The sequence below is a fragment of the Andrographis paniculata genome, unplaced genomic scaffold (assembly GCF_009805555.1).
Source record: "Andrographis paniculata isolate CXL003 unplaced genomic scaffold, ASM980555v1 Contig52END, whole genome shotgun sequence".
Taxonomy (NCBI): domain Eukaryota; kingdom Viridiplantae; phylum Streptophyta; class Magnoliopsida; order Lamiales; family Acanthaceae; genus Andrographis; species Andrographis paniculata.
In genome coordinates, this window is record NW_026137587.1 from 2,652,850 (window position 1) to 2,667,552 (window position 14,703).

The following is a 14,703-nucleotide window of genomic DNA, read 5'->3' on the forward strand; positions in this document are numbered from 1 at the left end:
TCCCACAAAAGATGAATAAGCTAAAAATACAATTACAAGAACTTCAAGATAAGAAACAAGACTAAGATGAGTTTAACTCAACCTCATCCCCTCTTCTATCTGTATATAGCTTTCTTGAGACATTATTTTTGAACAAGGAGTATTAATGGACCATAGAAAGTATAAATAATACTATAATAGTAGGATGGTCTATTACATATTGTTCGCTTAGTATGACTTATCTTACCAGAATAGTTTGTAGGCTATTAGGTTTGGTTGGGAGTTTACCCATAGCACATTCGAAGAGCAATGACTATATATATATATATATATATATATAAAAGGTAGGATCACGAAACAAATTGAAAATTATTCTGAATAATAATCATCAAAGTTTACGTGATATTGTTTTACATAATCCCTTAGAAATGTGACTTGATTCATCAAAATCGCTTGCATGGATACATACACAAGCGTGCACAGTGAAGACTCCGTATTTTCTACAACAACAACTAAATAAAATATATAGCACAGATAAGTGTGTGCGTGTCCTTAAACCTGCTATTCAGTCATCCATATTCTTCATGTACTCCTTCGAGAGCTTACTTTCCATTACCAGCTTTTGCTCTTTAACCAGATCATATCCTGATTCTAATAGACGATCCACTGTTTGCTGTACACGTGCAATAAAAATAAAATAAAACAAAACAAAATAATGGAACAGATCAACTGCACGTCTGTGTCGTCTAGCCAGATGATTATTATCAAGAGTGTATATTAGTCAGGAAAGCTTAGTTCCACAAGATACTTGTTTTGAATTAATATGGTGACATGGAGTCCCAGAGAGACCACAATTAAACAACACCAAAACCACAATTAAACAATACCATCCGTTTACATAGAAGTTTTTGAGTTTTAGAAAATTTTGAAAATAATAAAAAGTTGTATTCAATGTGATTTTGTGACTGGAAGATATTTCATATGACATTTTTCATAAAAGTTGCTGTTGATAAATTTTAATAAAAGTTCAAAAAATTTCTATGTAAACGGTATATATCTATGTAGGCAGAGCCTATATATTTGCACCGACACCACAAAGTGCCAAAAAGACCTTCCGGATGTCAAAGTTCAGTTTAAGTTTAAAGCCTTTTCTCAAGTGAGATACCACATTCTAAACTTTACAGTGACACGAGTTTTTCCCACGGTCCAACCAATTGGGAGAGAATCAATAAATTCTTTTCTGGGAGCTTCCAAAAGTGTTCATGTCAAGTTCTTTCAAGTGTTCTTTTTGCTATTTCCTAAGTTTAGGAGTATATATAAAGGCTTTGGTACTTGTAATTTGGATTAAAAAGAAAAAACATTTGTAAAGTTCTCCAACTTTAATTTTGATCATAAGTAAGGTACACATGCACTTGTAAGGCTACATATGTAAAGTACAGGCATTGGCTATGGCTCCCATGAATTCAAGTAGTGTTAGCATATTATATCTGTCAAGCTCTAATCTTCCCAAGGTTGGGTTTGTCTATCCACTAATATCCTTTAGTTTCTTTTCTTAGGTTCCCTATCTAATCCTGGGATGGGGCATAGTCCCTATCTGCTTGCTAATGTTTTCATTTGCTTCCAGTTAATTCAATAATGATTATTCCTTTTTACTTCAGATGTCAGTTGGCAGCAGCAATGCCTGTTAGTCATGTTTTTTATGTACATAATACCGAGTAATAATATCCATCTCTTTCTACTAGATAGATTTTGTGATTTTGCTTTCTCTCTATTAAACTGCAATTCTTCTCATAATTTCCTATAAGCAACATGCTAACACTTAAATTTCCATAGTAATAGTAAGCTTCAAGATGATACCTTTGGAGCTGTGAACACTGGAAGTTTTCCATCCTTTTTCTGCTTGAGAAGCCATCTGCCTAGATTTTCAACACCTCCAGCATCATTAACCCACTGCCACCATACCCGAAACAAAGTTGAGATCCAAAATGAAAATGAAGTAATTGATATAAAAAAAAATAATAATAATGAAATGAAATAAAATAGCAGACAAATGGGGTTGGAGAATTTTCTGTATTTCCAGCAAGAAAATATAAATATCGAAAACCATGTTGAACAAAAGAAATGAATAAGAAAAAGCCATAAATTAGTCTTAGAAGTTGTCTTCTCTATTCTTCTCAGGAAAATTTTTCAGAAGTATGACTAGATCTAAGGAAACTGCAACAGTCTTGTTGTTTGTCAGAGAGAATAGAACAAGGATTACTTTCTACAAGACTACAAGCATCTTTCCAAAGTAACATTCAAGTATATAACATAATATTTTGATATAATAGCAAGGGATTAATTTGTAAGAATGAGACTTCTCCTTCTCCCATCAACAGGTCAATTGTTGGTGCTTCACGAATCTCGAAAGGCTTAAAAGTTAACCTATAAACATAATACTTTACTATGGTACAAGCTAAGTGTGATTTACTTCTTTCATGTACCTAGTGATCATTTCACTTGAAGTTTCAATTTGAAAAGAAAAGAAGCTTCATGCTCAAACTTTGAATTGCATCAACAATCATGGCCAGTATATGTAATTTCTTCATTCAACATCCATCCCATTATGAAATATCGATACTTAATAACTGCAAAAACAGCAATAAAAGTGAACATGCATTTTGAAACTCGCTGATGCGTTACCTTTAGGACTGATCGGTCATAAGTCCTTGACCTTAGGGCTCCATAGAAGTCTAATGCTACACCACAGATACACAGAAGAACGACAGGTATAAGTAGTGAGTGGTAATCATATAAATCAGCGCCATCACTTTCTCTCACATTAATTTCATATTTTACTTTGAAGTTTGTAAATTTGTGATTGGATGTATGATTGACTGTACAATTTTCAGTTGATATTTGCAAGAAATTAAAATGATTCAAGATCATTTTGAGATTTCTAAATCATAGATATGAAATCTTAACAGCAGATAATGCAAATAAACATAGTATATGAAGAATACTAGATGATGTGTAAGGTACTCGTATAAAAAGAAATAGAAGTAAAAAGCAAGTTAAATTTTACTAAAATCAATTAAATTCATCATGCAATACAACATAGAATATGTATAATAAGAAGATTATTTGGAAACAACAATCTACATTAATAAAACCCGTGAAAATATCCAAATATTGGTTATAAGTAGAAAACATGTTATTCCAGCTGAATTGGTACCTTGATTAGAAAATTCACTGACAATGCTCAGAACCTCATCCTTTGTTATGCCATCTTTCTCGTACATTCTGTGAACAATGTTTACAATGTCTTCTTGTGTTGGCTGCCTGCACCAGATGATGACTCTCAGATCCAAGTGAAAATAGAACATGTTTATTCATGTTTGACTCGTCATCAACGAACAGCAATTAGCATACAGATAGTTGTATCATTGAACAATATACACAAGCATGAATATATATATGCATTTAAGATCTAATTCTAATGTCAATCATTAGTTCCAGAGCCGACTAATTACAGCATCTAAACTTAAACTGCTGAAGTACTATGTAAAATATTTACTAAAAAGTTACATTCTGCAACAATTGAAAGCTGTATTAGCTTTAGTTATGCATCAAATATCTGATATTTAAACACACGCAAGCCATATACGAACTAAATAATTAGCTATCTTCTTGGATGGAACTGATGCAATACAGCATCCATCTACTACTGTACATTTAAGGGAGAAAGACAGGAAAAATCATCCTAATCGTGCAAACAAGCTAGACCCATCTATGGAGTATATGTCACTTTCAAACAGTCCTATTTCTTAATGAACTGAGATATGAGAAAAGTAACCATCTGCAGCATTACCCTTTCAAAAAATTTACATCAACTGTAAGAATTAAGTGTGTGAATTGCTAGCTTTGAGATGACAAAATTACCAGTAGAACTTATCCATCCTTCCATCACGAATCAATGGAGCATAGATTGTTGTTAAATCATTTCCTGTTACAATAATTGGAACCCTGTTTGTAATGTCTTCTTCTCTCCAAGCTTGCCCTATGCTTACTCTTGTAGGGTTGTCTGCTATGTTCATGAGTGTCCCAACCACAATTTGGTTGTTCACCGTCAGCTGAGTGTCACCTATTCATAAAGCCCAAAAATACTTGTTAGAAAATGTATGGTATAGGTTCATTTTTCAGAGACTAAACTAAAACATATGAAGGAGCACATAATTGAAGCTGTTTATAAAGCAGAGCTATATTCATTATTTGTCAGCTATATTCTTCTTACCAAATCTGCCCAGTCCAGCATCAATATCATTGATCATCAAACAACTCATTTTTCCCTGAACACAAGAAAGCCGAAACAACAACAAATCACATTTTCTGGAGAGGTAAAAGAAAGATATCACTGAAGTATTGTCACTTGAATGGACATAAGATTAAAGAAGTTGATGTCTTCTGAAGCATTATTTCTGCATATAGCAGTTGGGGTAAAAGTTGAGTCCATGAAAATTGTAAGCCAAACCCACAACTTAAGATAAAAAACAGGATTGCCCCTTTTATGTAAAAACTGCAGTAATATCACTACATCTATACCCCCTCCTCCTCCCCTATCAAAACAAAAATGACTATATGTTGTACATACCAGCCTCATACTATGGATTTACCTAGCTATTTAGTGTTGTGCTAAGAGGAGAACCAAAAATACAAACTGCATATACAAAGTGCAAACTAGAGCATGATGGTTAATAACCAAATATCTCAGAGAACAATCTAACTTGGTTCTGAACCACTTGAGAAGCTGTTCTGTATCGTTGGCGTATTAATCTTCCTGGTTCGCCTATAGAAATAAACAGAAAATTATATAGCTTCCGAACTTTAAATGCAAGAGAATCAATTGAACATGAAATCACTCTAGTCATGTAAAGGCAGCACACCTGCATTCTCCGATTCCAATTCCCCTGCTGACATTATAATCGGCTCAACCCCCATTGCACGAAAAATAAGTTCAGTTTGAAAAGTTTTACCTTGTCCTTTTCCTCCCCATATCCCTGCCAATTAGCACGTTCAATTTCCTTCATCAAGATAATAGTAACAGTACAATGAGGGATTGTGGTTGGTTTGGATTTTGGATTTACAAAGCATGCATCAAATTTTTTTAAAAGTATGGCAAGTTGGATTGGAAAATTAAATCAATTAAAATAACAAGAACAAGATAAGAACTTACCCAATGTTCCATGATTTGCTCTATTTGCACATATATATCACCTTATTAATGTCTTTAAATTGATTTGCAGAAAATAAATTCACCTAAGATCAAAGGAACTCTAGCATTGAGCAGATGAGAAATGTAGTTCTTCACTATGTGCAGTGCTGAAATAGAAACAGAAATTATATCAGAATATTATAGATAACAACAAGATCTTGTAACTTCTATATAACACCTAGTCAGTTTTCAAGAACCTAATGAAACTACTTTGTTGAATTTCAGAGTTTACAAAGTAGCAGCACAAGAAAATTACCATATGGAACACCCCTCAGGGTGTCCTGCTACAACAACAAAAATATGCAAAACCTGAAGAGTTGATCAAATCATGTGATAAACAATTACTGTAAGAATTAGGATACCGAAACCATGACAAGGAAATATCATTTGTCATGTAAGCATTTGAAACACATCAGTCAAGTGTTTTGCACTAAATTTTATTTTCTTTGGCATTGAATTTGATCTTTACACGTTGATGGCCTTACCAACTTTATCCTGCCAGCCACACAAAATAAGACAAAAGGCATGTGTCAGATAAATCATATGTCTCTCTACAATACAAAGAAGAATTCAAAAGACATTCAAGTTTCAACAACAAGACTACAATATACCATGAATGCAGGCGCAATGTAATAATCTCCTTGAAGATACTCGAAAGACCTTGTAGCTTTTTGGCGATAATCAAACACAATATCCGCTGTCAAAATTCAAGCAAGTGGAAGAAAAATTAAATACTCACAAATCCATACCCTACGCCAATCTACAGCCACTCAAAGAAATTCGCAACTAAAATCCCCAAAAAATAACAGACAAGAGTTACTACTCATTACAGTCTCTTCCAAGAAAATTGCCGGCGAAGAGTTCATCTATAACTCCAGCCCTAGCTCCAACAGCGATATTCATGTTATCGGCTTCCGCGCCAAGTCTATACAAGTAATCTTTGCCCTCGGAATCCTTGGACTCCCAGGAAGACTGATGAGAGAGCTTCTTCTTCTGCTGTTTAGTCGCCTCTTCAGAATTGGGGTGGTTCTCATTTCCTTCGCCTCTGTTATTGCAGCGAATTGCGACGCAATTGGAGAGCTTCGCAGCGGAGAGTTGGGAGAATGGAAATTTGATGGATGAAGAAGAAATATGGAAGCAAAGAGCAGCCATGGCTGGAAATTGGTGGCTGGAGGAATTTATTAATTATATCAGCTTTTTAAATTAATTAAAAAAAAAAAAAAAATTCTGCTTGCGAGAAATTTGTGGCCTCCCCCTCTCGTCTCAAGTTGATTTTGGATTGATTTCATAAATTCGTAATTCAGTTTGACCGTTACAAGTATGTATGTATTGGGATGGCAATGTGGCCTTGCGCTGCTACGTTAAACACTGTTGTACGTGATTTTTTCAAAATTATATTTCATTCCACTCACATAAATTATTTATAATTTTTATTTTGACTCATCTCATATAATCTTTTTTCTAAATATAGTTGTACATTTGAATAGTATTTTAAATTTTATAATGTATAATTTTTTTAATTTTAATTAAATTATTTAATTATATTTATCTTCATTTATAATTATTTTAGTAATACATTTTTTTAATCACTTAGGGATTATACTTTATTAAATTCTCTTATCTACTTTCATTCGGACAATTTATTACAATAAATCAATAATGGAGTATCAAAATTTTAAAATATTGTATGGGTAAACAAAAATAGGCTATGTTTATAGGAATTTTTAGGAGTTTTTGGAAAAAAAAAACAATTAAAATAGTAAAAAATTAATAATCTAATATGATATTTTTTTTTAGAAAAAAAATATATTCAATATTATATATTTTATAAATTTAGTATTATTTGTCTTGTAATATTATAAAAAAAAAATTATTAAATGATTGATAAGGATTAAAATATTTAAATTTATTTATACACACAAGATAGTATATACATAAGAGCATTAGTAATAAAAGAAAACCTCGTACAAGTATTTCATTTTTTCAAATTTTCACGTCATTTTCTTTCTCTGTCATATAAGCGGGAGATATTGGCTTTGTTATTTTAATAAAATTTTTACATTTCTTCAAAAATAGTAATATATTACATACATTTTTTATTTTTATATTATTTACTAAATAGGGACACATGGCATAAAAATGTTGCATTTCCACTGGCAAGATGTTTTGTGGAGGAGTTTTTCATTTTTATTTTATGGGTTTTTTTTTTTTTTTTTTGTTTAACTGATCTCGATACATCTCCAAAATGAAAAACCTACCATTGCTGATGCTCTAAGTATCTATATCTTTTAGTACTTATTTTTATCACATATTGTGCCTAGGCGTGCAAATTCAAAGCAGAAAATGATGAACCACAAAACTAGTTGCACCAAACTACAGTTCGAATTGCAGAAAATATGCTAGAGGTTAAAGTAAATTAATCAGCAATAAGTCAAGTTTGTTCTTTGTTCTTAGAAAGTTAGTTAGTTTTGTGAAAGATAAACGATTTCTTTGTACGACTTTTAGTTTTTTAAGTCCTATAAATTAGAAAATTCTCCATTTTGATTGTTGATTTCATCATCATTGTATCAGAGCCTATGGTGATTTTGGTTTGAGATTGATCTCATTTCTTCTTTGTTTATGCATTGTTGCTTGTGTTTCAATTCCGCTAAGATTTTATATTCTGATTGATTTCGTGAGTAAAACCAAAATGGCGACATATCCTTCGCTACTAAGCTTTACAAATCCCTTGACTGAAATAATGAACCTACCCACCGGGAGCACTTTGACTTCATCCATTGCTCAATTGGAAATTTCTTCTCATAACCAACCAAATATGAGTTTGGTATGTCTTCAATCATAGAGACAAATTATCTTATTTGGAACAAAATTGTTTTGAGAGCTCTTTCGGTTAAAGGAAAGGTTTCGTGATTGGAGAAATTAAAAGACCTGAGGATCTAATCGCAACTTTAAAGTAGGAGAGAAATGATAATATGATGCTCGGTTGGTTGTTAAATTCGATTTCTCCATAAATTACAGTTGTCTTTAGCCTTATCAACACAAGTTATGAGTTATGGTAGAAATTTAAACTACACAATGGACCGCTCATCTATCAAAAGAGAAAGGAGATTAGCATACTATACCAAGGTAATCTCTCAATGGTTGCTTACTTCAAAACAATGCAGAGTTTGATATAATATATATATATATATATACACTTACAATTCTTGATAGAAGAATTGAATGGAAAGTAAAAAAAAAATAAGAGGGACAGAACCTGGGAAACAACATCCCACTTGATGTTTTCTGTAAAGTAAATTTTACTACGAAGGTGACATTTTTGTAGACTATAGGTGATCTTTTCTTTCTTTTTTTCATTTTTTTTTTCAATTTGTTATCAATTAATAAATCTCTTATAGGCAACCTTCTAGCTTATTCGATAATTTCTAGGTGGATACTTTATAGAAGATTGTTTGTCCGATGTGTCAAGACCAAAACTTAGTTTTTAGTCTCCCAAATGGTTGTAAGCAATCTTAGTTTAATAAACACCATAGGTTTCTTATGTACAACCATTTGTATTAGTATGACAAGAAGTTCAAAAATGGGATAATTAATACGATTACTTCTCCAAGTCTAAAATCATAAGAATAACAGTGTAATGAGAGCAATGATTATGGGTTCCTCAAAGTAACATAGTTGGACGCCACTGACATGGATAAAAGTATATCCGATAATTTTAGGTGACAAAAAAAAAAAAAAAAAAAACAGTTTTTAAGGCTTACCATACTTGACACAATCTAAATGTTATGCATATTAAGAATAACATGTTGAAAATATCTTCAATACCATTATGGATGTGAAGGGTAAGATGAAAGACAACAAATGTATAGACATACCTAATGCTTGTGACATAAAAATTTGAATTTAATCATACTCAAAAGTGCTACTATGCAGTAAGCGTACATATTGTGTAAAATTTGTAGGATGAAGTTTCTAATTTGGATTGTGAACTCAAAAATCACCTATGGATATATATCCAACTTAAGCCGGTGCATTGATATGATGAAGTACCGGATGTTCGTTATGGCCACCATGTTTTCATGCAATGGTTTATTCCAATTGGATTCTAAGAGATGTCACCTAAGAAGATTTGGAGGTACTAATGGAATTAATCAATTTTTTTCCTTGTTTAACATCAAAAGTAGTTATAGTTAGTAATATGGGGCTATTATAGTATAAAATTACAGTGATTCTATGAAAATTTAAAATAATCTTTATTTATGTATTATTCAACAATGTGAAACATCTTTTCCCTATATTTTTAATAGTATTTTTGATCCATTCCAATTCCATTTAATGCATAATTTTGAGAGGTATATAATATCTTCATTGTTTTTATAAAATACTTCTCATCACTTGTAAATAATATTGACTACTCTTTTCCCTAGATTTCTAATAAATTGTTTCTAATAATTTATATAATATGCATTTATTTATTAATACTATAGAATTTTAGTTGATTTGACATGGATTTTACCAAATATGGTATATTTTGCAGGTTTAGAAGAAAATTGACAAAATTAATAAAAAATAAATATAATTAAATAAGTACAATTAAAAAGATCCATAGGCCTTAGTCATGCCCATATGACTAAAAAAAAAAACAAATAATTTACTTGAGCCCAATAAACTTGAAATCCAACTACTATTTTAAAAGTCTTACGATTAAGATTGAAAAGTGTACAACATGTGAAATGACATCCAAGGAACTGAGAAAATCAATATAGTGAGTGAAGTGAAGAGTGCAAAGTAGTAGCCATCCCGTTCTTTGGCCCGAGCTGTATGAGGTAGAAACACTTCTAACGTCCTAGTACAATTATTGGTCTTTCAACAGTTACACAGACGATTGCAATAAACGGTTCTCATGTCGTTTGTGTTCATTTTTCTTATTTATTTTCATGAATATTAAATAGACAATCTCTCAAATTCAATTTTTTATTATGGTTTAAATTTACATTGTATGAGATTTTTAATACTTACTAAATTCTTTTTAGTTTAGTATTTGTATAATTCCTAAATTGACCATGTATATAATTATTAGTTTAGTATTTGTATAATTCATAAATTGACCATGTATAATTATTGAATTGGATGAGTATTTGAATCTTATTTAATTCAATAGTAATTAAATATCAATTCGAATAGAGTATCCATGATTATCCGTTCTCGTAGAAGATGTCAGTTTCTTCTATTCTCATTACTTTAAACTATATATCTATACACATGCGCAGAAACATGCTTAGACAAAATTATAGTAGTTCTAACTTTGGCAAGATGTAATAGTATAGGTGTGTTCAATCACCTTTCTCATTTGCAAGCTAGAGCCAAAGAAAGATTTTTTATCCCACAGAGAAAGAAAAACAATAGACACCTACTTTATGTTTAAAATGCCTAAAATAGATCCGTTTATTTTGTATGCTTTATTTGTTAGTTTAATTAATTAATTAATTAATCAAATTTAAGTTTAATACTTAATTTATATATATATCTATCTATGTGATTATTTTTAAAATTAATTTGACTAATTAAACTAATTTTAAATTGGGGTCCACTCACTCTCCCATTAAGCCCTCACATTGAGAATTTATGTGAGAAGTGGCAGAAAATACGGTTTTTTTTTTTTTTTTCTAAATACTCTCACGGGTTACTAAACTTACTCTAAAAAATTATTATACACCATCGCTATTGATGAGAGTAAGGGTTTGACTACGCTTTCCTGGAATTCAACTCACGGTTTCTTGAAAAAAGAAAACTGAGATTCAAAATCGTGTTTGAAGCAATGGCTAGAGGTTAATTCAATTTAAGTATTCTCTTCGGCTTGATTTATTCAAGTTAAGAATGAGTTCTTACCTTTGGTACCAGAGTAGTCTTGCTTCCGCCTTACTTTGAATTTTCTTCTTATCTGATCTTGCGTTTAAGAAAATTCCATTCAGGATTTTTAAGAAATTTCAATTTCGAAATTATTTGGAAAATTAATTTATGAAAACATCTATTTTCTGATCTCATCTGCAAATTCGGATCTTAATGGGTATAAGATTTTGCACTTTAGCCGTGAAGTGTGCGTTTATTAAGTAAAAATTAATTCAAATAATGAAAGAGATTTAAGTTTTGCATAGGATGATTAATTTGATGCACTGCCAGTGCAAAATTAAATTTTATATAAAAGGTCTGTGTCATCATTGAATTCTTGCGACTTGTTTTTTACTTGACCTAGTTATTAAATAAAATTTTGATTTATTAAAATTGATGACTAATTGCTGGAGGCCTTATGAATGTAGTTTCAATATATAAAAGTAAGTGTATAATATTGTGCTTCGAAAAATATGTGTAGTTTTCATTTGATTGAAACGTGTTCCTGATATTAGTCAAATTTAAATATATACGTGTATTTGTATGTGTAGTGGAGGATAATGAATATTTGTCAAATGATGATAATAAATAGGGTAAATCCTCAATATCATTTTAGTCCCGTAAATGGGGAAGTGAAAAAATTTCGTTATTTTAATCCTTCGGCCCCGAAGACGCCCACGTGGCTCGCCGGAGGTCACCTGTCCGCAGAGTCAACGATACTTGGCGGACACATGTATTTTATTTTATTTTATTTTTAATTTTTCTAAAAATTTATTTTAAATTTTATTTGCTTTTTTAATTTTTGTTATTGGGTCCAATTGAAAAAAAAATTTAAAAAAATTAAAAAATAAAATAAAATTCAAGTGTCCGCCAGGTGTCGCTGATCTGGCGGGACACCTGACGGACACGTGGCTTCCGGCAAGCCAGGCGGACCTCTCCGGCGCCGGAGAACTAAAACAACGAAAATTTTTTACTTATGGGACTAGTTTGCGACAGACTCCACTTACGGGACTAAAATGATAAAGGGATCGGACTAAAAAAACAGTTTACCCTAATAAATAAATATGCAAACAATCTGGGTATAGTGACTGACTTGACTGTGTAATATATTCGCAATATACTCCCTCCGTCTCATAACTAGGTATTCATTTGCTTTTTACACGTAGTTTTAGAAATATTAGTATTATATTGAGATGTAGTAGGAATAAAATAGAATTGACTAAAATAACCTTATTAGTATGGTGTGATATAAAGGTAATGACATTTGTGTAATATATTGTAAGTTGTAAGGATATTTGTAATGTTAAGTAGATAGTACAGTTACTAAAAAAAGAAATGAATATTTTGTCATGGGACTAACTAAAATGAAAAAATGGATACTTTGTTATGGGACGGAGGGAGTATTTAGTATTGTTAGTCAAATATTCCACATCCAAAAATTTGCAGAAGTATGATTATGGATTAGTCTAACTCTTGCGCATGCATTATGCTCATTTTGTCTGGTACACATCTCTGTTTATTATTTATTTATGTCTGCCCATTTCGGATTATGTTGTGTAAAAGTTGTATTTGTTACTTGAGTATGCAGCATTAGTCACGAAGTGCGCATAATTTTAATTTTACTTCGAACATCTCTGTGCTATATATATTTTTTTGTTTTAACTAAAGCATGTTGCTGCATTAGTATGATTTAATCATACATATATTTATTTCTATGTATTTTATATTACATATTTATGATGTTTGTGATTTATTTTAAATTTTAATTAATTAGGGAATAGCCGCAACATCCTAGTTTAATTAAAATTTATTTATAAATTTATTTGAAATCACATTAATAAACATCGATTGTAATTATCATATACAATACGATGAGATCTACCCATATGGGTCTCATTATATTTATATGATTAATTATGATAAAATATCAAATTGTATTTCTTAATCTACATGCAGGAATTAAGAAAATGAATGCAATTTGATAGTTTTATTGTTAAGATGTGTTTGAATCTAATTGAGTAAAACTTTAGCCCACAAGCAAGTGTTATGTCTTTATATTCATGTTTACATTGGTAGAACATGTAACTCATTTGTCTCGTTTATTAATAAGTATGTATATTTAATTTTGCAGTATTTAACCCTATGAATTTCTCTAACATTAAGTGTGATATTACCGAATTGACGGGTGATAGTTATAAAATTTGGAAAGAGAGAATTCTTTTTCACATAGGCTGGATGGAAATTGACTATGCTATTTGAAAAGACGAGCAACTGAGTATTACTGAAATCAGCGAGCCAGATGAGGTGACCTTTATGAGCGATGGGAAAGATCTAACTGTCTTTCCATGATGCTCATAAAGACCAACATATATATTATTATCCGTACTTCTGTCGATCAGCATACTAATGTCAAAGAGATTTTGAAGGCTATTGACGAACATTTCGTGAAGTCTGATAAGGCTCTTGCCAGCACGCTGATTATCCAGTTCTGCACCATGAAATTCATGGATGTGAAGAGTGTGCGCGAACACATAATGCGCCTGTGGGATATTGTGGCGCAGCTGAAAAGATTGGAGGTGACCATTTCTAAGTTTTTTGTATCCACTATATAAAGATATCATACAACACACATAAAGAAAAATGGTCCATCAACGAATTGATGACCATGTGTGTCCAAGGGGATGAGAGACTATTGATGGAGAAAGTTGAGAAAGTGAACCTGACAGTTCATGCCAGGAAAATAAAGCACGATGCGAAGGGGAATGGACCTATGCTAGCTGACCGGGTTATAAAGAAGGAGTTTACGTATTTTTTTCTGTAAAAAGAAAGGACATATGAAGACATACTACATTAAGTTCAAAACCTGGCTGGAAAAAATAAAGGTATCCCTTCTACATTTGTTTGTTATGAATCTAACATAGTTAATATTAATTATAACACATGGTGGATTGATTTTGATTCTATAATCCATGTTTTCAATACTTTGCAAGGTATGGAAAGCCTAAGGAAACCAATGGGAAATGAACAGTTCATCTATTATGGTAGTCGGATGCGTTCACCTGTTGAAGCCATTGGGACATGCAGTTTAGTGCAGAATAGTGGTTTTTTAAAAAAAATTGGAAAAGACCTTTTATGTTTCTAGTTTTTACAAAAATTTAATTTTTTATCGAGAATATCATATTTGGGTTTTTTGTTTCACTTCATGGATTCTAGTTTTGTTTTTTTATTTTGAATCTAAAAATATTGGTTGTGGTGAAATAAATGATGGTCTTTATTCAATTAAATTGCAAAACGACATTACTTTTGATTCATTGCATGTCATGACTGGTTTAAAATGATGTGTTATGATTGAGAACTCATATATGTTATGGCATCGTCGATTGGGACATATCTCAATTGACAGAATTAAGAGATTACTGAATGAAGGGATACTTAGTACACTGGATTACACTGATTTCGAGACTTGTGTGAATTGCATTAAAGGCAAGCAAACTAATAAGTTCATAAAGAGTACATAAAGGAGTTCGAATCTTTTGGAAATGATTCATGTAGACATTTTTTGTCCAGACATGGATACAAGTTAT

At 31.4% G+C, this 14,703-nt stretch overlaps 1 protein-coding gene across 2 annotated transcripts; it reads right to left on the reverse strand.

Moving 5' to 3' along the window:
- Positions 1–341: 341 nt before the first annotated feature.
- Positions 342–6,407, reverse strand: LOC127254633 (ribulose bisphosphate carboxylase/oxygenase activase, chloroplastic). Of its 2 annotated transcripts, none has more exons than XM_051279847.1 (12): positions 6,061–6,407; positions 5,842–5,927; positions 5,716–5,725; positions 5,275–5,337; positions 4,902–5,015; positions 4,743–4,804; positions 4,253–4,307; positions 3,901–4,102; positions 3,194–3,300; positions 2,662–2,717; positions 1,837–1,929; positions 342–652 (listed from the first exon to the last, which is right to left on the reverse strand). In XM_051279847.1, exons 1-12 carry the CDS (start codon positions 6,380–6,382, stop codon positions 545–547), a joined length of 1,278 nt encoding a protein of 425 aa, XP_051135804.1. In that variant the 5' UTR covers positions 6,383–6,407; the 3' UTR covers positions 342–544. The 2 variants fall into 2 exon arrangements, with proteins under 2 accessions (XP_051135804.1, XP_051135805.1); XM_051279848.1 differs by having other exon boundaries at positions 6,054–6,230.
- Between the last annotated feature and the right edge of the window lie 8,296 nt (positions 6,408–14,703).